Below are 27,922 nucleotides of genomic sequence, written 5' to 3' on the forward strand. Positions count from 1 at the left end.
GGCGGTAAGTTGGAAGAACTCCAAACTTCATATTCAGATGTGTGGCGAGACCCACCTTCTTTCTTTTCACAAAGCTGCGCACTGTGAAGTGGTAGACGTAAACACGGTGTGCTATCATCGAGATTGGAGTCGGTCCCATGGCCATGAGAAAGGTTTTTCCTTGACGTGATGAACACAGAACTTCAAAGGTGACAAGTAAAGCAGACAAATGATGGATTTGTCTCACTTTTGGTGCTCGTAAACATCATTAAAACTCAGTTTTACATAATAGGTCACCTTTATCTGTTATACTGTACTGCATGTGGACAAAGAAAGCCACCATAAGTAAACACTGCTTTCTCTTGCCTTTGTCTTTTACCTGTGTCCATCAACTGCAATGGTTTTTGTTTTTGTAATCAAATTGAATACACTTTATTGGGAAATTAAATAAAACAATATTGTGTTGTTGTGTAGGGAAAGCAGAACAACACTGTCCACTGTGTTAAAACTACGTATAAAAACGCTGATAAAAAGAATGAGTCAAGCTTGATTGCATACATCTAATAAAGGGGAAACAACTATTGACAATATAAGATTGCATGAGAAAGTAAGGGGCTTGGAGCTTGTCAAGGCTTTTACAATTAGCTCAAACTATCAACAAGGTGTTTAGTCCAATTGTAGTGGCATCCTTACACCGTGTTTGGTGCACAATGCTTATCTACCACATGATAAAAAGCTCCAATCTGGTCCAGAGTTTTTGCTACTTGTCCAAGCGCCAAGGAAGAAGCCTGCAGACTCAGCAGAACTAAGACACACACAAAGAAAAAAAGCCAAATCAACAATATCCACATAAAACATATGCAATAAAAACCAGTGGCCTGAATGATAGAAGCAAGTGAATGAGTATATTAAATGCTTAACACAGCAAAATGTAAAAAAATGTAAATGAGGAAATCGACATACATACTGACTGGAACATGACATTATTTGCTTATTTAAATATATCATACAATACAGAATACAATACATGTGAACAATACATAACCAAAGGCAGCCTTTTTAACGAGCCACCGTTCTTCAAAAAGGACAGTGCATCCTTAAATATACAGTAGATGTTGAAACTGTTTCTGACCGCAAGTAATAATTAGTAAAAGTCTAAGCAGGGATCCATAAAATATTCAAAAAGCAACATACCTTCCACCTATTTCCGCACTCATTGCAGAAGACAAACGTGGTCATGGGCTCATCAGCACTGCGAGTTTGGACCTGCAAAAAACAAAAATATAACACTGAAAAATCCCTTTCTGATGCCTAGTTCATACCTGCCAACTTTTGAAATCAGAAAAACCTAGTAGCCAGGGTCCAGGGTCCCCCCGACGCAAAATGATTATTAGCATTCAGACAGGTTAAAATGTTGCTAAAACCATCACTTTTCTATCAGTCACAGTGACTTTTCAAAACAAAAATATTACAGCAAAAATCATATGGGTTGATTGACATGTTTATTCTGTAAGATAACTTCAATAGTTTGAAATTATTTTGACAGTTAATGCCAGTTATCCTGTCAACCTTTCACAATATTTAAATTTGTTAATTGAAAGTATAAACAGTATAAACACTTTTTACAGGAAACAAATGGTAAAACAGTACTAAACAATTCCATTAAAAAAAAAATTGGTGTCATTATTAACTTTCTGTCCAAGCTTGTATAATCTACTGCCTTGTTCAATTGTAAAACATATTCTGTGCCTAAATTTCACATTTCTATCACAATTATCATACTGTAAACATGGTAAGCTAACTTCATTAAAATTAATAGTCCTGTCAATAGCATGGAATTACAATTCAAATGTAGTTTTTTTGTAAGCCTTTCAAAAGAATTCAAAATATGAAAAATTAATGAAAATTAATTGAAGCCATCAGACACTTGAAAAGTGGCACATCACATCTCTAATGTAATCATTTGAACTTTTCAACAGAAATAGCACTGCAAAAATATTAAGGACATACTTCTGTATTTTGGTAGTTATGCTGTCAACATTTAACAAGATTTCTTCAACTTGGACTTGAAAGCATAAATAGTATAAACACTTTTAACAGTATAACAGTACTAAACAATTCCAATAGATAACATTGGTGTCATTACCTTTTTGTGGCTAAAATCCAAATTTTGTCGGGAAACATTTTCCGAAATAACTGTCCCATGTGATCAGCCAGTGCGATTGGAAGTCCATGCTCAATTATTGCCTCCGTAAATAAAACTTCGGCATTTATCACATCCAAAGAATCTGTTTGGGCGACGAAAAACATTGAAAGTTTTCCACTTGTATCGCTAGCAACGGCATTAGACTTGAGTTTTTTTGTCCCAACGTGGTCTTTTACATCGCTAATTCCTCCGTGTCCGATCGAAAAATCTTGTCTGCACAAGGAGCAATTCGCGTAGTTTTCACCCTTTTTGGAACGGATAATTATTCCCGGATAGGCTTTTGAATATTCTTCACGGAATGACTGCAGTTTTCTTTTCGGTTTAAGACTCGTTTGCGATTTTTCTCCGGCTGATTCCATGATCGTTCGCTCGTTTGGAAACAATGGCAACTGGTGCCTCGTGCTTGGCAGCGGTGCTATAAATAGCCTCGCGCATGGCATTCGGAATGGCTCGATAGGAAGTTACGGGAAGCAGTGTCGATTGTCATTGTTGTTACGCGATTTCGTGAATAAAACTTAAAAAAAATTTTTTTTTTTAATTAATGAAAAATTGTATTTTTTATCACCGCAACCGTAACCCGGAATGGGTTGATGAAAACCGTACTAATTACGGGAAAACCGGAGTAGTTGGCAGGTATGCTAGTTAGACCAAGGGTTGTCAAAATACTTCCATACCAAATTGCACTTTTTTAGAATGGTCCGTACTAATATCAATCTTTAATTAACAATAAAATCAAATAAAAATCATTGGAGTGAACGCCTGGAGCGCTTTGCCACTTGTAGAGAGGTGGAGCTTTACAACCGTGTTTACAATACAGTTGAGTGCATTGACAACATAAAATGTAGATTGTTACAGTAATTGCTTTAGTAAAATGGAATTAAAGCTCAGCAGAAAAACAGACAGTAGACAGGAAGTCCAGAGTCACTTTTTAATTGGAGACTTTCGTCATAACATGTCAAGACACCTCTTCTCATACCAATTACCCACTTCTGGCTTTACAATAATAGTGCTATGCGTCACATCTGGTCCAACAGCAGATTAAAAAAATCCTCTTACCGTATTTTCCGCACTATAAGGCGCACCGGATTATTAGCCGCACCTTCTATGAATTACATATTTCATAATTTTGTCCACCAATAAGCCGCCCCGGACTAAAAGCCGCGCCTACGCTGCGCTAAAGTGAATGTCAAAAAAACGCTGCGCTAAAGTGAATGTCAAAAAAACAGTCAGATAGTTCAGTCAAACTTTAATAATATATTGAAAACCAGCGTTCTAACAACTCTGTCCCAAAATGTACAAATGTGCAATCACAAACATAGTAAAATTCAAAATGGTGTAGAGCAATAGCAACATACCGGTAATGTTGCTCGAACGTTAATGTCACAACACACAAAATAAACATAGCGCTCACCTTCTGAAGTTATTCTTCATTCGTAAATCCTTCGAATTCTTCGTCTTCGGTGTCCGAATTGAAAAGTTGCGCTAGCGTGGGATCCAAAATGGCCGGTTCCGTCTCGTAGAAGTCATCGGGAGTCAGTGTCGCTGTTGTTCTGTGAATCCTGCCTTCCGGAAAGCTCGGACCACAGTTGTGACCGAAATATCTGCCCAAGCATTTACGATCCACTGGCAGATGTTGGCGTATGTCGTCCGAGGCTGTCTGCCCGTCTTAGTGAAGGTGTGTTCGCCTTCGGAGCTGTGTGAAAAAAGCCACCCGGCCTCTTCGCGTAAACTTCCCTTAACCACTCGCTCATCTTTTCTTCATCCATCCATCCCTTCGAGTTAGCTTTTATGATGACGCCGGCTGGAAAGGTCTCTTTTGGCAAGGTCTTCCTTTTGAATATCACCATGAGTGGAAGTTAGCATGGCAAGCTAGAACCACAGTGAAGGATGACTTCTCATTCCCTGTGGAGCGAATATTCACCGTACGTGCTCCCGTTCCACAGTGCGGTTCAGTTGCTGTGAAATACGGTAGTAATCCGTGTGCGGATGGAGAGATTGCGTCTTTTTATGACCCGGATCGTTTAGTAGGAGCCATTTTGTGGTCTTTACAGATGTAAACAGGAAATGAAACGTACGGTGATATCCGCGCGTTTTTTCTTCTTCTTCCGGGGGCGGGTGAAGCGCTTCCTGTTCTATGGGGGCGGGTGAAGCGCTTCCTGTTCTATGGGGGCGGGTGCTTTCCTTGGCGGTTGCTTGCGTAGAAGAAGAAGCGCTTCCTGTTCTACCGGGAAAAAAGATGGCGGCTGTTTACCGAAGTTGCGAGACCGAAACTTTATGAAAATGAATCGTAATAAAGCGCACCGGGTTATAAGGCGCACTGTCAGCTTTTGAGAAAAATTGTGGTTTTTAGGTGCGCCTTATAGTGCGGAAAATACGGTACATTACGATCATGTTTTGTAATGTAATCTGTGATATTTTTACTTAAGTAATTGTTTTCCGGCAGATTGAAATAAAGTGTATACCGTATTTTTCAGACTATAAGTCGCAGTTTTTTTCCATAGTTTGGCCGGGTGTGCGACTTATACTCAGGAGCGACTTATGTGTGAAATGATGAACACATTATAATATTATTGATCTCATTCACGTAAGAGACTAGACGTATAAGATTTCATGGGATTTAGCGATTAGGAGTGACAGATTGTTTGGTAAACGTATAGCATGTTCTATATGTTATAGTTATTTGAATGACTCTTACCATAATATGTTACGTTAACATACCAGTTGGTTATTTATGCCTCATATAACGTACACTTATTCAGCCTGTTGTTCACTATTCTTTATTTATTTTAAATTGCCTTTCAAATGTCTATTCTTGGTGTTGGCTTTTATCAAATACATTCCCCCAAAAAATGCGACTTATACTCCAGTGCGACTTATACATGTTTTTTTTCCTTATTTATTATGCATTTTCGACCGGAGCGACTTATACTCCGAAAAATACGGTAAATAGATTTTTAAGACCTTTCAAATTTGTGTTTAAGATCTTTTATGAGATTCAAATTCAATATGTTGGAACAAGATGTAGAAGAAGGGGAATGTGTGCCAATTACCGAGGTCGCGAGTAGAGGTACGCATTACAAGTGAAAGTGTGATTTGTGTCTATGCATTTATGGTATGGTCATGGTATGGTTATTTTATTTTTGTTTATATTTATTTATTCACCTTACAACATGTCCGAAAAGGAGTAGGAAGAAGCACGGCTTATATAATCCTACCCCTTTTCTACTTCATATCAATTTCTAACATATATGTTCACTTCCTGTTCTCATCTTGTAACACAGTTTACATTCTGTATGGAATTTCCAAATACAGCAGTTGTCTTTATAAGTCTTCAAATCAATTCTGATTCTCATAATGAGATGAGTTATATACAATTTTAAATAAAGTCCAAGATATTAATCAACATTTTTCTACTTTGTAGTAAACACTTTTAGTTTGAACAACCTCTTGAAGTGAATCATATTAGTACATTGTTGTATTTCTTTGCTTAATTGATTCCATAATTTAATTCCACATACTGATATGCTACAAGTCTTAAGTGTTGTACGTGCATACATATGTTTTAAATTTGATTTTCCACTAAGGTTATATTTCTCCTCTTTTGTTGAGAAAAATTGCTTTACATTCTTGGGTAGCAGGTTATAATTTACTTTGTACATAATTTTTGCTGTATGCAGCTGCACCAAATCATTGAATTTTAGTCATTAAGATTCCATAAATAAAGGATTTGTATGTTCTCTACATCAAACTTTATTTTATTTATTTATTTTTTACACAATAACTCAGATATACCAAAGACTATAAAAATGGGAGCCATTACCTCCCTGCTTGGCACTCAGCATCAAGGGTTGGAATTGGGGGTTAAATCACCAAAAATGATTCCCGGGCGCGGCCACAGCTGCTGCTCACTGCTCCCCTCACCTCCCAGGGGGTGATCAAGGGTGATGGGTCAAATGCAGAGGATAATTTCGCCACACCTCGTGTGTGTGTGACAATCATTGGCACTTTAACTTTAACTTAATATGGTAACACAAGCAAGCAGTAAATTATATGGAGTGATTTTTGGTCCAGAAAGTATTTTGCTCTATTCATTATTGAAAAAGCATTATTTTAGTTTTACTGAGTTTCAAAGATAATCTGTTTTTGTCAAATCATCTCCTCAATCTGTTCATTTCCTGTTATTATTTGCATTAGCTTCTGTGTGTTCTTTCCTGAACAAAATGCAGTTGTGTCATCTGCAAATAAAACTAACTAAGTCTTCTGTAACTTTACAAATGTTGTTTGGTCCGAGTATTGACCCCTGGAGTACGCCGTAAGATATATTTAGCATAGTAGATGTGTGTTCGCCTAGCTTCATGTATTGCTTCTTGTTGGTTAAAAAGCTTCTTATCCAATTCAATTCTAGTCCTCTGATTCCATACCGTTGTAATTAATTAATTAAGATATTATGATTGATTGTGTCAAAGGCTTTGGTTAAATCCATAAATACTAGAGCTGCACACTGTATACCATCTATTGCGTTGGTCATTTCTTCTAGTATTTTTGATGAATGCCATTGATGTTGAAAAGTTAGCTCTAAATCTGTATTGGTTTCTGCTCGTGTTCAACTTTTTCTTTATCTTTGTTCTATTTTGAAGAGGCACAACGCTGATTGGACATTATTACATCATGACGAGCCTGACTGTCGCGACGCTGGACAGGAATGGTCGCGCGCACACACACCGACACAGTCAAACACATTCACACAAACACGACACAAACACACACATTAACAGTCAATAAAGGCGGATTCGATTCCATCTAAGATTATACCAAGCACTACTGCTTGCCTACAGTTTACTAATGCGGTATCTTCCAACAGACTTTTCCTAGGAAGTGTGCATTAACACAGCCAGCGTGCAGAAAACCTATAGAATCTCACGACGAAACCTTTACTACTTCTGTAAGTGCTAAGACGCAGCTTAGAGACACTCTTCCGTCTTTTGGCAACACTTACTTGATACTAACAACAAATATAAACAAATATTTGATGATGTCACACTACCACCATATCGAAAGAACATTGAGAATATTATTTATAAGCACAACATTGTTGGTTTTCATATATTTGGAGGTTATAGAACATTGCTGTTCTTTTGTATGTATACTATAGTGTATATATAAATGTATAGTAACCTCATACCTGCCAACTTTTGAAATCAGAAAAACCTAGTAGCCAGGGTCCAGGGGCCGCAGGCCCCGGTAGGTCCAGGACAAAGTCCTGGTGGGGGGTTCAGGTTCGCCCCCCCGACGCAAAATGATTGATTGCATTCAGACAGGTTAAAATGTTGCTAAAACCATCACTTTTCTATCAGTCACAGTGACTTTTCAAAACAAAAATATTACAGCAAACATCATATGGGTTGATTGACATGTTTATTCTGTAAGCTAACTTCAATAGTTTGAAATTATTTTGACAGTTAATGCCAGTTATCCTGTCAACCTTTCACAATACTTAAATTTGTTAATTGAAAGTATAAACAGTATAAACACTTTTTACAGTAAACAAATGGTAAAACAGTACTAAACAATTCCATTAAAAAAAAAATTGGTGTCATTATTAACTTTCTGTCCAAGCTTGTATAATCTACTGCCTTGTTCAATTGTAAAAAATATTCTGTGCCTAAAATTCACATTTCTATCACAATTATCATACTGTAAACATGGTAAGCTAACTTCATTAAAATTAATAGTCCTGTCAATAGCATGGAATTACAATTCAAATGTAGTTTTTTGGTAAGCCTTTCAAAAGAATTCAAAATATGAAAAATTCATGAAAATTAATTGAAGCCATCAGACACTTGAAAAGTGGCACATCACATCTCTAATGTAATCATTTTAACTTTTCAGCAGAAATAGCACTGCAAAAATATTAAGGACATACTTCTGTATTTTGGTAGTTATGCTGTCAACATTTAACAAGATTTCTTCAACTTGGACTTGAAAGCATAAATAGTATAAACACTTTTAACAGTATAACAGTACTAAACAATTCCAATAGATAACATTGGTGTCATTACCTTTTTGTGGCTAAAATCCAACGGCAACGGCATTAGACTTGTGTTTTTTTGTCCCAACGTGGTCTTTTACATCGCTAATTCCTCCGTGTCCGATCGAAAAATCTTGTCTGCACAAGGTGCAATTCGCGTAGTTTTCACCCTTTTTGGAACGGATAATTATTCCCGGATAGGCTTTTGAATATTCTTCACGGAATGACTGCAGTTTTCTTTTCGGTTTAAGACTCGTTTGCGATTTTTCTCCGGCTGATTCCATGATCGTTCGCTCGTTTGGAAACAATGGCAACAGGTGCCTCGTGCTTGGCAGCGGTGCTATAAATAGCCTCGCGCATGGCATTCGGAATGGCTCGATAGGAAGTTACGGGAAGCAGTGTCGATTGTGATTGTTGTTACGCGATTTCGTGAATAAAACTTTAAAAAAAACATTTTTTTTTAATGAATGAAAAACCGTATTTTTTATCACTGCAACCGTTACCCGGAATAGGTTGATGAAAACCGTACTAATTACGGGAAAACCGGAGTAGTTGGCAGGTATGTAACCTCTTGGCAGCTGATACTGCAATTTAAATTATGTGCGAAAAGATGTTGAAGCACAGTGATCTTAAATACTTGACATTTTTCAATAAAGTAGCAAATTTAAAAGTTGCAGATTCAGTTATTTTTTGTTTTTATCCTGGTATTGAATAAAGATCAAAAATCGGGTAAATTCACAGGTATCGGTATTGAGTAATGAAATTCTGCTATGGTGACAACCTGAGTTAGACCAATGAAATGAGTCCAAAGGATGTACCTGTGTGTAGGTGCAGCACTTTCCCTTGCACTTGCCACAGGTGAACAGATCTGTCTGGGTGCCACCCGTGGTGGCCATTTGGTGGTCCCGCACGGCCTCTTTGGTCAGATTTTTCCTCATTTCTTTCAGCTCGTCGCTGGCCATTTCCTGCAGAAAGAAGAAAAGTGACAAAGATTAATCTTAAACAATCAAAAAGATAACACAGGTGGTTCCAATGACTGATGCTATCATGCCTTTACTACAACACAGACTGCCTTTAGAGCAAAGCAAAGCAGTTTAACGTTTTGTAAAATTGAGCCAAACCGCGGCCTTAAAAAGGAATTGCGCTTTTTTAAAAATGTAGCCTATCGTTCACAATCATTATGAAAGACATGACGGGTGGATTTTTTTTGTATGCATTCTAACTTGTAAATAAAAGTCTGCTTACAGCGTAGCCAATGGGAGCTCCTCTATTCCGCGCTTAAAATCCAATAAATAACCATTCAAAAACCGCCAACAATACTCCATTTAAATTTTGTGACTTGACTATTAACTAAGTATTAGTGATATTATTATTATAAGCGCTAAAGCTGACAAACTATATAGCGACGCCGTGATCACTTTGGTGTGTCCCTATGTTTACATCATCGAGTGATCAGCTGCTTCCTTGCTCCCTGTAAGTTTATTCTAGATCACAAATCATGCTTCTCACCTGGACAGAAGACGTCTGAGTAGGTATTCCGACAAAAAATTTTCTTTGTGAGGATTATGAGTCATTCTTCATCTAGATGGGAATATATGAACAGCCAAACAGTCGGCATCCTAATGACAGCAGATGTTGCACAATACTGGTGAGTGATTTTTATTATGTTTGTTGGCTCTCATAAAGTCGTAATGCGTTTTTTAAATTAATGCGCCGAGTATTCTTAAAATAATTATATTCTTAAAATATTCAAAATATGGAAATATTAAATGTTATTATAAATGTGCCCTTTGCTACGTTACATATATACTTACATCATGTATATAAAACCTAAATGGAGGTGTTTGGATGTTTTTAAGGGCTTCATTGGCGGAATTGCGTGGCTCCCATAGGCTCCATTGTAAGCAAACTTTTGATCGCATTGATTTAGAATGCAAAAAAAAAAAAGTCATATCTCGTAATAATTGTGAACAATAGGAAAAATTCCAAAAAAGTGTAGTTCCCTTTTAAAACTGTGGTAGGCACTGAGCCGTGGTTATTAGATGTGGGAATATTCGGTTTGATTAAAGATTACGATTCAGGAGCTACAATTCGACTATCAATTATTGATGCATCTTTAATTTAAGTATATTAACTCAGTTTTATATTTCCTTTCGTCTCACCAAATACACGTTTATCACCTGCAACTTTTAAAAACAGAGCACTTTTAATAAGAAATTCCCATTACATTTATTAAATTAATAGAAATGTGTGCAAAACTGTAACATAAGTGCCCTATGATGAAGGAGCTGGTTGGATCTCTCAGGGAGGTGGCTAGCTGCAGTCAGCCAAATTTTAGAACTGTCCGCATTACTTTATTTACAATAAAAACATTTATTATTGACTTTTATTCATCGATTTTAGAATCATTCATATCCGAATTTCAACGCATCAAAAAATCGATTATTTCCCCCACCTTTAGTGGTTATGGCGTATCGTTACACCCTTATCAAAATATTAGGGGTGACTAGAATAATGTATTCAAATTGGAATTCACATTTTGTTTTATTCTGATTCTAAATCAATAATTTTCAAAATTCTAAATTTTTTTTTAAAGAATCAACTGATTGTAATGAAATTGATATGGAAACGATAAAAAAGGTTATTGAAGAGATCTCAGGACCATTAATGTATATTAGTAACCTATCATTTCAAACAGGTACATTTCCAAACAAAATGAAAATAGCTAAAGTTGCACCAATTTACAAGACTGGCGACAAACATCAATTTACAAACTATAGACCTGTTTCCTTACTTCCACAATTTTCTAAAATCATTGAAAAACTGTTCAATAACAGATTAGAGAGTTTCATAAATAAAAATAGAATACTCGAAGAAAATCAATATGGATACAGAGCTAATGTTTCAACTTCGATGGCTTTAATTGAAATTACAGAAGAAATTACCAATGCTATAGATAATAAAAAATGTGCGGCAGCAGTTTTTATGGATCTAACTAAAGCATTTGACACAATTAATCACAATATTTTAATAAAAAAACTAGAACGATATGGCATCAGAGGATTAGTCTTAAACTGGATAAGAAGTTATCTAATGAACAGGAAACAATACGTGAAGCTAGGCGAACACACCTCTACAACGTTAAATATATCCTGTGGTGTACCTCAGGGATCAATACTAGGACCTAAATTATTCAATCTATATATAAATGACATTTGTAAAGTTACAAAAGATTTAAAGTTAGTATTATTTGCGGATGATACAACAACGTTTTGTTCAGGAGAGAACACACAGAAGATACTACAAATAATAACAGAAGAAATTAACAAATTAAAAAGATGGTTTGACAAAAACAGACTATCGTTGAATCTCAGTAAAACTAAAATAATGCTATTTGGTAACAGTAGAAGAGAAAGTCAAACACAAATACAAATAGACGGAATAGAAATTGAAAGAGTAAATGAAACCAAATGTCTAGGTATAATGATTGATGATAAGTTGAACTGGAAATCTCACGTAAAAAAATATACAACATAAAGTAGCAAGAAACACGTCAATAATGAATAAAGCAAAACATGTTCTAGACAAAAAATCACTTCATATTCTCTACTGCTCACTAGTGTTACCATATCTGAGTTATTGTGCAGAAATATGGGGAAATAATTACAAAAGTACACTTCATTCATTAACGGTGTTACAAAAAAGATCAGTTATAATAATACATAATGTTGGATATAGAGAACACACAAATCCTTTATTTATTGAATCAAAAATACTGAAATTCTACGACGTAGTGAATTTGCAAACAGCTAAAATTATACACAAAGCAAACTATAACCTGCTACCCAAGAATATACAACAATTCTTCTCAAAAAAAGAGGAGAAATATAATCTTAGGGAGAAATGTAATTTAAAACATTTGTATGCACGTACAACACTTAAGACCCTCAGTATATCAGTATGTGGAATTAAATTATGGAATGGATTAAGCAAAGCAATCAAACAATGTACTAATATGATCCACTTCAAGAAACTCTTCAAACTTAAAGTGTTTACAAAGTACAAAGAAGAAGAACCATGATAAACATTCTGAATTTATTTAACTCATCCATTCTTTCATTCTTTCACTCACAAAATAATCTTACTTATCTCAACATATGAAATGTAACTTACTTCACCAATTATTATTTATTTACTTATTTTATTGTGATTACTTATGGAGTATATTGTGAATAAATTGAGAACAGGAAGTGAACAAAAGTTTTAGCAACTGTTATGTAAAAGAAAAGGTGTAGGATTAAATAAGCTCTGCTTCTTCCTACTCCTTTTCGAACATGTTGAAAAGAGAAACTGGAGATTGTGATGTATCATGTTGTATACTTGCATGTTCGAAATAAACTCAAACTCAAACTCAATATTTAAAAATATGTTTTTAGTGCATCTCCACATATATCTCATACGTCAGCAACCAAGATGAGCTTTTGTAACCTGTTTTGTAAAGGTTTTATCGTAATTGTTTACAAAATAACATACGGTATTACGAGAACTAGTTTGAATTGAGAATCGAATCTGAATTGAATCGGCACTCCAAAAATCGGAATCAAATAAAATCATGAGTTGTTGTAAGATTCCCATGCCTACAAAACATAGTTGATCTTTTTTGTAAAAATGCATGTATAGACATGATGACCTCCCCGCCTGGTAATTCCTGCAGTTAAGTAACAATAAACACTATATGAGATGCTTTGGGTGGTCAGTAAACATACCTCAGCGGGCATCTTGGCCATTTGCTCGGGGGTGACGCTCCCACACAGCACTGTCCTCCTCAAGTTGGGATTCTTCATGTCCTTCAGGTTGGAAATTCGGCTCCGCACGCGGTTCTTGTACTTCATGTCTGTGTTCTTAAACTCTTGGAATATGCGTAATCCTTCGTCAAGGAGCTTAAGATCTGCTTGAGGACTACAAAACTATGTCCTTCAGGCTATTCACCAAAATAAATATTATCGCTTGACAAGAGATAGGCTTCAGCACCCCCCGCTACTCCGAAAGGGACAAGCAGTAGAAAATGGATGGATGGATGAGCAGAAAAAGGATATATTCCTCAATTTGAGCGCCAAGTTCATCACAATCCGCACCGATGGCGATATAATCCTCTGCAAACAGACATCAAGTGAAGAACTACCCACTTAAGTTATATTGACAATAGTTGTTAACATAGTAATAATAATAATAATGATGGGCTGCACGATTTTGGCCAAAAATATAATCCAGATTTTTTTTCTCTGAAAACTTTTCAACAATTACGATTCTTTGATTAAAGACAACAGAGCGGTGGGGTTGCAAAGGTCATCATGTTATTCGTAATGAAATAAGCTAAAACAAAAAAGGCTATATCTATCATATCATATCAGGTGATATGGCCTAAAAATGAAATTTTGTGAAAAAAACAAAACTACAAAAGACAACAGAGCAGTGGGGTTGCTAACATCATCATGTTATTTGTAATGAAATAAGCTTAAAAAAAAGGCTACCGTATTTTCCGCACTATTAGCCGCACCTAAAAACCACAAATTTACTCAAAAGCTGACAGTGCGGCTTATAACCCGGTGCGCTTTATATATGGATTAATATTAAGATTCATTTTCATAAAGTTTCGGTCTCGCAACTACGGTAAACAGCCGCCATCTTTTTTCCCCGTAGAAGAGGAAGTGCTTCTTCTTCTACGCAAGCAACCGCCAAGGTAAGCACCCGCCCCCATAGAACAGGAAGCGCTTCTTCTTCTACTGTAAGCAACCACCTGCCCGCGTAGAAGAAGAAGAAGCGCGCGGATATTACGTTTCATTTCCTTTGTGTGTTTACATCTGTAAAGACCACAAAATGGCTCCTACTAAGCGACAGGTTTCCAAGACGCAATCTCTCCATCCGCACACGGACTACTATTTCACAGCAACTGCCTAAAGACTTTCAAGAAAAGCTGGCTACTTTCCGTGCATATTGTAAAAACAAGATAGCTGAAAAAAAGATCCGGCCAGAGAACATTATCAACATGGACGAGGTTCCACTGACTTTTGATATTCCTGTGAACCGCACTGTGGATACAACGGGAGCACGTACGGTGAATATTCGCACCACAGGGAATGAGAAGTCATCCTTCACTGTGGTTCTAGCTTGCCATGCTAATGGCCAGAAACTTCCACCCATGGTGATATTCAAAAGGAAGACCTTGCCAAAAGAGACCTTTCCAGCCGGCGTCATCATAAAAGCTAACTCGAAGGGATGGATGGATGAAGAAAAGATGAGCGAGTGGTTAAGGTAAGTTTACGCGAAGAGGCCGGGTGGCTTTTTTCACGCAGCTCCGTCCATGTTGATATACGACTCCATGCGCGCCCACATCACGCTGGTTTTTAATATATTATTAAAGTTTGACTGACCTATCTGACTGTTTTTTTTGACATTCCTTTAGCGCAGTTAGATGCGGCTTATAACACGGGGCGGCTTATAGGTGGACAAAGTTTTGAAATATGCCGTTCATTGAAGGCGCGGCTTATAACCCAGGGCGCCTTATGGTGCGGAAAATACGGTAGTTCTTTTTAGAACATACATACATTAAACTTTGTATAAATAACTTTCAAAAAACTAAACAAAAGGCAGATTTTTGCTCATGCGGTGAACACTTCCCCTTTTATGACCGCTTGTATTTGATTACCTGATAAATGCACGAGGCAAGACACACTCCTTTCACTTTTAATTTATACCTCTCCTAACTAAATATAGCGACACCATTTTAAAAATGTCGATTTAACGATTTTTTAATCTTAACAGTGTCATGAATGATGATTGGATTACGATTTAAAATCGATGAATCGTGCAGCCCTAATTCTAGTTTTCATGATCAAAATAATACCTCCGGTCTGAAGGGCATTGGCCAGCAACTCTCTACACTTGATCCTTATGGAGTCCGAGGTGGTGGGAGCACGAGGGAAAGTGTTGATTAGCGTGTTGGCTGAGACGTCAGCGTGCTCGCTCTTGCTGCTGGAATTACTGCTGGAGCTGCTAGCAAATCAATACAACACAGACACATAACAGACACAAACTTACACGCCAACAACTACAAAACTCTTCTTGTTACCTTTCTTCTTTTGGTTCCGGGCTTCCCTGCGAGGGCGAAACAGGGGCGCCTTGCTCTTTCCTCTTCTCGTCTGAGGATTTGTCTCCACTCGCAGGGCCGTCTGCAGACCAACAAAAAGCATTTATCTCCAGTCATTTCCGCCACAATTACCATATTTTTAGGACTATAAGGCCCACTTAAAATCCTTTCTTATTCTCAAAACTCGACAATGCGCCTTATAACTCGGTGCGCCAATTGTACGGAATATTTTTGGTTGTGCTTACCGACCTCAAAGTTATTTTGTTTGGTATATGGTGAAATGATAGGTGTGACCAGTAGATGGCCGTCACACATAAGAGATACGTGTAGACTGCAATATGACTCGAGTAAACAACACTAAAATTGTGTATGTTCCATTGAAAATATAGAACATTACACATAGTGCTCAAAGATCTATCAAAATGTTTAAGTACGACTTTGGTAAGCTATGAAGCCGCATCGCTTGGTGGATTGTACTGTGCTTCAACATAGAGTATTATTACGGTGTGTGTATAAGGTAAGACATTATCTGGCGTTTTGTTTTGCAATATTATGCAAATGCAACTTTTCTTACCTTCTGGTACCTGCTGATCTGTATTTGGGATCTGCATAAGTCCTGAAAATGTGCACACGTCCACCTTTGTAGTCCGTGCCGTAGTCAAAGGACTTCTTCTTTTTGTCTATATTCTTGTTATGGGACATTCATCCTCCGCTGTTGCCATTTCTAATAAAGTAGTGTAAAGTTCTTACTTATATCTGTCAGTAAACTCACCATGAAAGCACTAAAACATACCGGTGTAGTGACTTTACATTATTCACCCAAGGAACTTTAGTTATTAGACAGTTCCGGTGGAACGGTTTTTCACCGGACACTTTTCCGGTGTTGTTGTTGCACTAGTGAGCCACGGATGAGGAGATGCTGCTCCGTTATTGATTGAAGTAAAAAGTCTGAGTGTCATTAAAACAGTTAGCTCCATCTTTTGACACTTCTTCCACTTGCGTCCTTGCACGCTACAACGGTACGACAAAGATGACAGAGAAAAGGCTCTGCCGAAAGTGAGCCACATAAATAAGACCGCCCACAAAACGGTGCATCCTGAAGAGACTGTCAGAAAGCGGCTTGAAGATGATGCGTAAAACATCATCTATGCAACATTTTGAGCAAAGAACCACCATTACATGTTATGTAGACCACAAGGAAGTGTTTTCAAATTAGAAAAAATATATAATAATATGCCCACTATAAGCCTTTTGTATAATTTTTGTAAAATAAAAAAGTCCAATAATTTAAATAGATAGGCTTAATATTGGACATCAAACAATAACAATGTGTACACAGTTAAATAACCACCAATAGAGAGATGGGCGATTAATGGAAAAATGATAAAAACTGACAGAACTTATAACCGACTGCTAATAAATGACTTGTAACTCTTGTGTCGATATTTAGCTTTTCCCACTTTGCAATTTTCTCACTAGTAATACACCATCCTCTTAAAGGGGTTATATTGTGTTTATCCTACATTTAAAACATATCCTTGTGATCTACATAACATGTAATGGTGGTTATTTGGTCAAAATGTTGCATCGATGATGTTTTATAGATCATCTTCAAGTCACTTTCTGACCATCTCTTCAGGATGGGCTGTTTATTGGGCGGTCTTATTTACGTGCCTCCTTAAAATTAGTTTGGGTTGGTTCCACATTAAAATATTGTTCTGCCCGGCAAAATTTATTTCCGATCCCCAGAAAAAAAACGAGGGATTTTGAGCCTGGAAAGTCCTTGGGGCCACAGCCCACAGCTAACGCAACATGCATGTTTTTGGGATGCGGAGGAAGCCGCAGTACTCAGGGAAAACACACAAGCACAGAGAACATGCAAAATCCACATAGAGATGTTCCAACATAGGTTAGAACCCAGCTCTCCAGACTTTTAGGCTATGTCTACACTAAGCCAGATAACCCCTTAAATGAATAATTGTTTAGCCTAAGCCCCGTTTCAGCCACACTAACCCATTGTTTAAGGTACCCCTCCTTGGATAAGTTTTCACACGGGTAAGTGTGCCGTGTGTTTCTTGAATCTCCGGCTCTCAGCTTTGTATGGACTCATTGATCGTTTACAAACTGAGTTCGGAGAGGAAGTGAAGTCAGGAAGTGACGTCAGAAAGAACGCGCCACAGACAGCTTCATAACAACCGAAGCTAACCACTGGAAAAATGGAGGCGAGTCATCCAGACATGCCCGTGTTTCTCCTTCTTCTACGCTGCTGCTAGAGTTCTAACAAAGACCAAAAAATGTGAGCACATTACACCAATTCTTAAATCCTTACATAGGCTCCCTGTACATCAGAGAATTGATTTCAAAATCCTCCAGCTCACATATAAATCACTACATGGTCTAGGGCCCAAGTATATGCTCCCACTATATAAGCCCTCTAGATCACTAAGATCTTCTGAGAGCAATCTGTTAGCGGTTCCCAGAGTAAACTCAAATCAAGGGAGAGCATCATTCAGTCACTATGCAACAAATAGCTTGAATAAACTTCCTGAAGATGTCAGACTTTCCCCAACTCTGACTACTTTTAAAACTAGACTGAAAACTTTTATGTTCACCTTAGCTTTCAGCTAAATCTTTTAATCTTTGAACTTTTAACGTCCGCACTGTTTTTATTTTTATTGTCTGCATTTTAATTTTGCTTTTATTTTATTTCATTTCACTTTGTTGTCTGTGAAGCACTTTGAGTCTGCCTTGTGTATGAAAAGCGCTATACAAATAAAGCTGCCTTGCCTTGCCTTGCCTTCTACATGTACAGACGCCTGTGGAAATCACACATGAATACCTTAAGAGTAAACGATTGCAGCTATTTGGGATACAACACTTTTCAGACGGCAAGAGAACTTTAGAATTAGGAGGTCAGCTGTGATTCTACTTACCGAAAAACTTTGTCCATTTAATCGAAGGAGAAACAACGAGAATGCGGGCTCCCGTGGATGTGATAAAATAGGTAGCGCGTGCTTTGTATTACCTGGCCGTCGAGGGAAGACTACAGAAAATGGCGAATGCTTTTGGACTGGCAAAGCAGACTGTGTCAGTTATTGTCCGCCATGTACGTCGCGGACTCAACGTCTCGGTCCAGAGTATATAAAGTCACCAAAAAGGAATGGACAATGAAGGTGAAGGAAAAAGAGTGAGGAGTATCCTGACCAGATATCTAGATCCCTACATTAAATGTTGTATAATGTTCTTTGTCATTATGTGTACTTTCACGTGTTTATTAACAATTTGATTAATTTATGATGGCTCAGGTGTGATTCACTACAACAGGGCCCCACAACACAATGGATTCCAGTTAATTGAAATACCACAACACTGGATATTGTTCAGATAAGTTATATTTAAGAACTTGCACACAAAGCAACTATGACATGCGCATTTTCCGCGCATGCGTATTAGGTCGTGTTGCGCTGGCGGACGGAGGGGGTCTTAAACGGTGGCATTGTTGTGTGTAGACACGGATAAGGTTAGTTGGGATTTACCCTGGATAACCTTATCCGGCTTAGTGTAAACGGGGCCATAGGCTGTCATGCTACTGCACCTTCTGAATATGAGGAGCTCATTGAACAAATACCTAAAGTAAAATATTTGGGCATAATCATAGACTATCAGCTGAATTTTAAAAGTCACATTAAGAAAATGTGTAAAACCCTGAAGGCAAACCTAAGCTGTTTTAAGATTATAAGAAACTGCTTAACTCTCAGCTGTGCTTTTACTTTTATGAATCCAATGATTCTTTCACACATATCTTATGGCTTAACTACATGGTCCCAGGCACACCAGCCATCAATCAAGACCATTGAGTGTCTTTATAACCACGCCTTGAAAGTCCTAGACAAGAAGAGTATACCATATCATCATTGCCAAATTTGACCAAATACAATATTTTAAGTTTTACCAACAGTCAAACTGTTTTTTAAATGCTTAAATCACTCTGCTCCCCAATTGCTCTGCAAGGCAATCACCCGACTGCAAAGTGATACCAGATATACCACCCGAGCAACGTCAAAAGGCAACTGTTGCGTTCCATTCCGTGGAACATCTTTTTGCCCAGACTGCCTTTTCAATAAAAGGAGCACAATTATGGAACTCTCTACCTGACACTTTGAAATGTATACCTGCATTTGTCACTTTCAAAAAACAAACAAAATTGTGGCTAGTTGAGCAACAATCGTGTTCCCATGTTTAGTTTTTATTAACTTTTACTAATTGGTTCTTATCTAGTTTGCACTTTGTCTGTGCTATATGCAGTCATTTCCCAGCTAGAACATTTAAGTATGCATTGATTTAAAGAGTTTTTACTTACCCAAAAGCTTCTTCCATGACTTGATCAAAGACTTGGCTAGTGATGTCACCTCCTCATCTGTGCTCTGCTTGCGGATGGCGTTGACAGACATCCCAATTCTGGTGGACTGCGGACATACACGATCAGCATTAAACATCACTGGAAGTTTGATTGAAACATGAAGTGTGACCTTTTTTTTTTCCATGTACCTGAAGCAGCTCCAGAGTCATGGGGACGCTGCGCAGCTCCTTTAGCAGGTCCAAAGCCCCAGACTAAAGAGGGATATAATCACTGCATTAAAACCCGCCATGTGGACTATAATATGAGGTCACTAGCTTCCTGCCATTCAGTTAAATGATTGTGTGGGAATGGGGTGATCAGGCTGGTTACGTCATTCTATGCTTATATTTTAGAGCAGTGTTTTTCAACCTTTTTTGAGCCAAGGCACATTTTTTGCACCACCAGCAGAAATCATTAAAAAAACTAAACACAGTTGACAGTAAAAAGTCATTGACTATGACTTTAAAGCATAACCAAGCATGCATCAATATAGCTCTTGTCTCAAAGTAGGTGTACAGTCACCACCTGTCACATCACGACATGACTTATTTGGACTTTTTTGCTGTTTTCCTGTGTGTAGTGTTTTACTTCTTGTCTTGCGCTCCAATTTTGGTGGCTTTTTCTCTTTTTTTTGCTATTTTCCTGTAGCAGTGAAGTGAAATGAATTATATATATATCGCGCTTTTCTCTAGTGACTCAAAGCGCTTTACATAGTGAAACCCAATAATTAAGTTACATTTAAACCAGTGTGGGTGGCACTGTGAGCAGGTGGGTAAAGTGTCTTGCCCAAGGACACAACGGCAGTGACTAGGATGGCGGAAGCGGGAATCAAACCTGGAACCCTCAAGTTGCTGGCACGGCCACTCTACCAATCAAGCTATGCCGCCCCAGCAGTTTCATGTCTTCCTTTGAGCAATATTTCCCACATCTACCGTATTTTTCTGAGTATAAGTCGCACCAGCCGAAAATGCATAATAAAAAAGGAAAAAAACATATAAGTCGCACTGGAGTATAAGTTGCATTTTTTGGGGAAATGTATTTGATAAAAGCCAACAGCAAGAATAGACATTTGAAAGGCAATTTAAAATAAATAAAGAATAGTGAACAACAGGCTGAATAAGTGTACGTTATATGAGGCATAAATAACCAACTGGTATGTTAACGTAACATATTATGGTAAGAGTCATTCAAATAACTATAACATATAGAACATGCTATACGTTTACCAAACAATCTGTCACTCCTAATCGCTAAATCCCATGAAATCTTATACGTCTAGTCCAGTGGTTCTTAACTTTTGGAGGTACCGAACCCCACCAGTTTCATATGTGCATTCACCGAACCCTTCTTTAGTGGAAAAAAAAATAAAAAATTTTCAATATATGTTTTTTACTGGTGCACAAAATGAATCGTGCATGAGCATCACCTTGTTCAAAGAACAAAACCAACACAGTGCATGATCTTACAACAAATTACACACCTGCAAATCAGATGGAAATTAGAGGGAACATTGTTTGGGGGTATCCATAATATTCCGATAAGGAGAAGTTTTTATTTTCACGATGAATTGGGTGTGTCTTGACCTCTGTGGCAGAGGCTCTGCCGAACCCCTGAGGCCGACTCACCGAACCCCTAGGGTTCGATCGAACCCACGTTAAGAACCACTGGTGTAGTCTCTTACGTGAATGAGCTAAATAATATTATTTTATATTTTACGGTAATGTGTTAATAATTTCACACATAAGTCGCTCCTGAGTATAAGTCGCACCACCGGCCAAACTATGAAAAAAACTGCGACTCATAGTCCGAAAAATACGGTACTTTGTTTTAGCGATCAAGACTATTTCAGTTGTTTTTATCCTTCTTTGTGGGGACATTGTTGATTGTCATGTCAGGTTCAGATGTACATTGTGGACGCCGCCTTTGCTCCACAGTAAGTCTTTGCTGTCGTCCAGCATTCTGTTTTTGTTTAACAGTGTTGGGACTAACGCGTTACAAAGTAACGCTGTTAGTTTCGGCGGTAACTAGTAATCTAACGCGTTATTTTTTATATTCAATAACTCAGTTACCGTTACTACATGATGCGTTACTGCGTTATTTTACGTTATTTTTTATGTAGTATCGGCTAGAAACAGAAGATCTGAGTGTGTTTTATTGCAGCGCTGCAGTGTCGTCCTTCTGAATCTCTTGTGTCACAAGAGGCGCGCTCTGTGTGTGTCTGGGTGTGGGTGTGGGAAGGGGAGGGGGGTGCGCAATACAACGTAAACCGTTGGCCAACCAAAAAGTAACCACAGAACACTACACGGTATAGTGTTCCGTGGTTACTTTTTGGTTGGCCAAGCGGACGTGACGACAGGCTGTCCTCACTCAGGTCCGCACGGACCTGGAGGGGGCGTGCCTTAAGTCCGGCTGGAAATCGGGAGAAATTTGGGAGAATGGTTGTCCTGGGGAGAGGCACTGAAATTCGGGAAGGTTGGCCAGTATGAAATATTCTCACTTCTTTTCTTGAGCACAAAGAAAAGAACATTTTAGTTAAATATAAGTTGTGTCTTGGATCAAAGATCCTGTCTACTGCCCAAAACAACAATTCAAATCTGCCTGGTTAGGCTTTGTGTATGTCACGTGTGCCTTCCTTAGGTGAAGCCAGTTTTACAGCTATGTTGTTATTATGTCGTTTGTTACTTATGTTGCAGCTATTTAAAATAGTTTTGTTCATTTGTTCTGGCCTGAAACAAATTGTCCCTTTGAAACATATCTTTGTCTTTGTGTGTTGTATGTAGAGCACATTGCTTAGCAGAGTTCGGGTCTCCCTATGTCTAGCATTAAAAGATTACAATTGGTACAAAATGCGGCTGCTAGACTTTTGACAAGAACAAGAAAGTTTGATCATATTACGCCTATACTGGCTCACCTGCACTGGCTTCCTGTGCACTTAAGATGTGACTTTAAGGTTTTACTACTTACGTATAAAATACTACACAGTCTAGCTCCGTCCTATCTTGTTGATTGTATTGTACCATATGTCCCGGCAAGAAATCTGCGTTCAAAGAACTCCGGCTTATTAGTGATTCCCACAGCCCAAAAAAAGTCTGCGGGCTATAAAGCGTTTTCTATTGGGGCTCCAGTACTATGGAATGCCCTCCCGGTAACAATTAGAGATGCTACCTCAGTAGAAGCATTTAAGTCCCATCTTAAAACTCATTTGTATACTCTAGCCTTTAAATAGACCCCCCTGTTAGACCAGTTGATCTGCCGTTTCTTTTCTTTTCTCCTCTGCTCCCCTCTTCCTTGTGGAGGGCGGGGGGCACAGGTCCGGTGGCCATGGATGAAGTGCTGGCTGTCCAGAGTCGGGACCCGGGGTGGACCGGCTGGGAACATCTCTGCGCTGCTGACCCGTCTCCGCTCGGGATGGTGTCCTGCTGGCCCCACTATGGACTGGACTCTTACTATTATGTTGGATCCACTATGGACTGGACTCTCACAATATTATGTCAGACCCACTCGACATTCATTGCATTCGGTCTCCCCTAGAGGGAGGGGGGGGGGGGGGGGGGGGGTTACCCACATATGCGGTCCTCTCCAAGGTTTCTCATAGTCATTCACATCGACGTCCCACTGGGGTGAGTTTTTCCTTGCCCTTATGTGGGCTTTGTACCGAGGATGTCGTTGTGGCTTGTGCAGCCCTTTGAGACACTTGTGATTTAGGGCTATATGAATAAACATTGATTGATTGAGAGTTCAGTGATGCAAATGCATGTCAAGTTGGTCAACACATTGTATTATTCTCCAGTGCAATAACAGTACTGAAATGAAGGCTAAAAGGGCATTAATGGGAGCTTTAAAAAAAAAAAAAAGTAGAAGAAGTAACTAGTTACTAGTGATGGGTCCGGCAACACCGATGCATCGGCGCATGCGTCGAGCTCATAGAGCAAAACCCTGTGTCGGTGCACGTACCGCTTTTAGAAAGTCACGTGACCGATCATGAGCTGTTTTGGTCACGTGACCGATACGCGAACTGTGTCGCACTGACGCCTCCTCTGTGCCCTGTGAGCGGCTCTTTTCTACAGCCGGAGAAATAATAACTAAGAAGAGAAATCGTCTAAAATGTAATACGTCGGAAAAACTTTTTTGTGTAAAAAATAAAATTAAAAAAATTCCCAGTCCACAATCATCCACAACACGTTCTCTTAGATTTCCATGTAATGATACATGTTCACATTATTTATTGACTGCATCTAAAAAAGATAAAAAGATATTTTTATTTAAATGAAGATATGAAATAATCCTAAATGAAATACAATGACTTGGTTTATATTATTGTATATACTAGGGCAGGGGTCACCAACGCGTTGCCCGCGGTCACCAGGTAGCCCGTAAGGACCAGATCAGTCGCCCGCTGGCCTGTTCTAAAAATAGCTCAAAGAGCAGCACTTACCAGTGAGCTGCCTCTATTTTTTAATTTTTATTTATTTACTAGCAAGCTGGTCTCGCTTTGCTCGACATTTTTAATTCTAAAAGAGACAAAACTCAAATAGAATTTGAAAATCCAAGAAAATATTTTAAAGACTTGGTCTTCACTTGGAATAAGCGGTAGAAAATGGATGGATGGATGGGTCTTCACTTGTTTAAATAAATTCATTTATTTTTTACTTTGCTTCTTATTACTTTTAGAAATACAATTTTAGAGAAAAAATACAACCTTAAAAATGATTTTAGGATTTTTAAACAAATATACCTTTTTACCTTTTAAATTTCTTCCTCTTCTTTCCTGACAATTTAAATCAATGTTGAAGTAAATTTATTTATTTTTTATTGTAAAGAATAAAAAATAAAAAAATTTCGACGAAGAATATTTGTGAAATATTTCTTCAAAATTACTATGATTAAAATTCAAAAAAATTATTCTGGCAAATCTAGAAAATCTGTAGAATCAAATTTAAATCTTATTTCAAAGTATTTTGAATTTCTTTTAAAAATTTTGTTCTGGAAAATCTAGAAGAAATACTGATTTGTCTTTGTTAGAAATATAGCTTGGTCCAATTTGTTAAATATTCTAACAAAGTGCAGATTGGATTTTAACCAATTTAAAACATGTCATCAAAATTCTAAAATGTATCTTAATCAGGAAAAATTACTTATGATGTTCCATAAATTCTTTTTTTAATTTTTTCAAAAAGATTCAAATAAGATAGTTTTTCTCTTCTTTTTGTCGGTTGAATTTTGAATTATAAAGAGTCGAAATTGAAGAAAAACTATGTTTCAAAATTTTATTTTCAATTTTTTCTTGTTTTCTCCTCTTTTAAACCGTTCAATTAAGTGTTTTTTTCATCATTTATTCTCTACAAAAAACCTTCCGTAAAAGGAAAAAAAAATGTACGACGGAATGACAGACAGAAATACCCATTTTTTATATATATATAAATTTATTTATTTAGCTATTCTTGTTTAAATCACACTTACGTGTAACTTAAAAATGACAATATATTTATTTATTTAAGTGTGTATCAAACTGGTAGCCCTTCGCATTAATCAGTACCCAAGAAGTAGTTTTTGGTTTCAAAAAGGTTGGTGACCCCTGTACTAGGGCATCAAATCAGTGTCAGTTGAGTCGGTCCATAGGTTGCCTGTAGGGATTTTTAATGTCCAGCAGATGTCAGTATTTAGTGACACAGTATTGACACAGTATCAATACAGTTTTGCAATGTGTCGAAACGTTTCATGACGCCTCATCAACCCATCACTACTAGTTACTTTTCACGGTAACGCATTACTTTTTGGTATAAGTAACTCGCATTACTTTTTGGTGTAAGTAACTGAGTTAGTAACTGAGTTACTTTTGAAATAAAGCAACTACCGTATTTTCCGCACTATAAGGCGCACCTAAAAACCACAAATTTTCTCAAAAGCTGACAGTGCGCCTTATAATCCGGTGCGCCTTATATATGGGTTAATATTAATATTAATTTTCATAAAGTTTCGGTCTCGCAACTACGGTAAACAGCCGCCATCTTTTTTCCCCGTAGAAGAAGAAGAAGCGCGCGGTGCATGCTGGGATATGTGACGTTTCATTTCCATTTGTGTGTTTATGTAAAGACCCCAAAATGGCTCCTATTAAGTGTGTTGTCTGTCTAATTATAAATAATGCAGACGAGGCGTGTTAACTGAGTTCTCAACGTTTACTCACAGCGTGCTCATAACCACATTCTAACTGCCAGCATACAACAACGCTTCTCAGGGCTACCGCGCATGCTCGTCACTACCGTTGCATGCTGGGTAGTGTAGTTGTTATATTTGCTAGCTCATAACATCACATTAAGAGGCACGCTTACGCGCTTAATTCAATACTCGCCGTCATTCCGGGTGGATTGACAAAAGACCTCCAGCCGCTAGATATTGGTGTCAACAGGGCATTCGAAGCTAGACTGCTAACTGCGTGGGAACAGTGGATGACAGAAGGCGAATACACCTTCACTAAGACAGGGAGACAGCGCCGGACGACATACGCCAACGTCTGCCAGTGGATCGTAAATGCCTGGGCAGATATTTCGGTCACAACTGTGGTCCGAGCTTTCCGGAAGGCAGGATTCACAGAACTGCTGGACAACAGCGACACTGACTCCGATTACTTCGACGAGACGGAGCCGGCCATTTTGGATCCCATATCCGCCCAACTTTTCAATTCGGACACCGAAGGAGAAGAATTCGAGGGATTTATGAATGAAGAATAACTTCAGAAAGTGAGCGTTATGTTTATTTTGTGTGTTGTGACATTAACGTTCGAGCAACATTATGTTGCTATTGCTCTGCACTATTTTGAATTTTACTATGTTTGTGATTGCACATTTGCGTACATTTTTGGGAGTGAACAGAGTTGTTAGAACGCTGGTTTTTAATATATTATTAAAGTTTGACTGACCTATCTGACTGTTTTTTTGACATTCCCTTTAGCGCAGTTAGATGCGGCTTACAACACGGGGCGGCTTATAGGTGGACAAAGTTTTGAAATATGCCGTTCATTGAAGGCGCGGCTTATAACCCAGGGCGCCTTATGGTGCGGAAAATACGGTAGTAACTGTAACTAGTTACTGGTTTTCAGTAACTAACCCAACACTGTTGTTTACTTTGTGGCCAGTTCAGTTGTAGTTTAGTTCTGCATAGCCTTCCCTAAGCTTCAATGCCTTTTCTTAGGGACACTCACCTTTTGTTTATTTTTGGTTTAAGCATTAGACACCTTTTTACCTGCGCACTGCCTCCCGCTGTTCCCGACATCTACAAAGCAATTAGCTACCTGCTGCCACCTACTGATATGGAAGAGTATTACACTCTAGACAGCACCGACACTCAACAACAACACATCATTTTCAGACTATAATTGCTGGTTTGCAAAAAAATATTTTTAACTCAAATAGGTGAAATTAGATCATCTCCCACGGCACACTAGACTGTATCCGGCGCTTGAAAAACAATGTTTTAGAGATCATGTTATTGCTAGCGGCTAACAGCTAGCCCGCGCGAGCTAAGTGTTTGCTAGCTAGCCGGGTGGCCAGAACAACAGGTAGGTTAGCCCCCGGAGGACCTTGTTAAAAGACAGCAGCAGCACTACACATGGAGGGAAATGCTCTGAAACAGAATAAAACATCACGACAGACGAGCATATTGAGGACGGTGTCCGGCTAATGGCCACTTTACTCACTGACCGCGAGCATTCATTCTCATCATCACATTACCCCGTTTTTCTTCTGCGCCATTTTGTCCATTTTCTTAGCGATTCGAATGATCTCCTCTTCCTCGTTCTTGCCCATGATGACCGACTAGACCTTGGGAGTCCAACAATGAGGCGTTAGAGGGACGAGAAGGGGGGGAAATATCCAGAAAATGAAAGCGAGCCAGTCTGAGGAAAAAGCTCTGCGGATCCCGACTGACCCCTCCGCTCTGGAGCAGACCTGACTAGTCGATGCAAGATGGCTGCAGGGGGAGCTAATCCATACGGAAAACACGATTGCTGCACTCAAAACATGTTTTCAGTGCAGCAATCGTGTTTTATATAAGACTTTTAAAGTCATTTTGATAGTAGGCTAATATAACTAATATAGACACTTACATCATGAGTTGTCTTCATTATAACACTTACACCAGACTTTTAAAGTCATTTTGATAGTAGGC

At 38.2% G+C, this 27,922-nt stretch overlaps 1 protein-coding gene across 2 annotated transcripts; it reads right to left on the reverse strand.

The window, feature by feature from the left end:
• Positions 1-380: 380 nt before the first annotated feature.
• tcea1 (transcription elongation factor A (SII), 1) lies at positions 381-27,732 on the reverse strand. 2 transcript variants are annotated; one of them, XM_061941904.2, is made up of 10 exons: positions 27,487-27,732; positions 19,909-19,971; positions 19,721-19,826; positions 15,343-15,442; positions 15,118-15,263; positions 13,310-13,366; positions 12,980-13,134; positions 9,032-9,178; positions 1,174-1,245; positions 381-784 (listed from the first exon to the last, which is right to left on the reverse strand). In XM_061941904.2, exons 1-10 carry the CDS (start codon positions 27,559-27,561, stop codon positions 776-778), a joined length of 930 nt encoding a protein of 309 aa, XP_061797888.1. In that variant the 5' UTR covers positions 27,562-27,732; the 3' UTR covers positions 381-775. The 2 variants fall into 2 exon arrangements, with proteins under 2 accessions (XP_061797888.1, XP_061797886.1); XM_061941902.2 differs by having other exon boundaries at positions 15,118-15,266; positions 27,487-27,731.
• Positions 27,733-27,922: the final 190 nt, after the last annotated feature.

Source organism: Nerophis lumbriciformis, linkage group LG03 (assembly GCF_033978685.3).
Source record: "Nerophis lumbriciformis linkage group LG03, RoL_Nlum_v2.1, whole genome shotgun sequence".
In the NCBI taxonomy this organism is placed as follows: Eukaryota; Metazoa; Chordata; class Actinopteri; order Syngnathiformes; family Syngnathidae; genus Nerophis; species Nerophis lumbriciformis.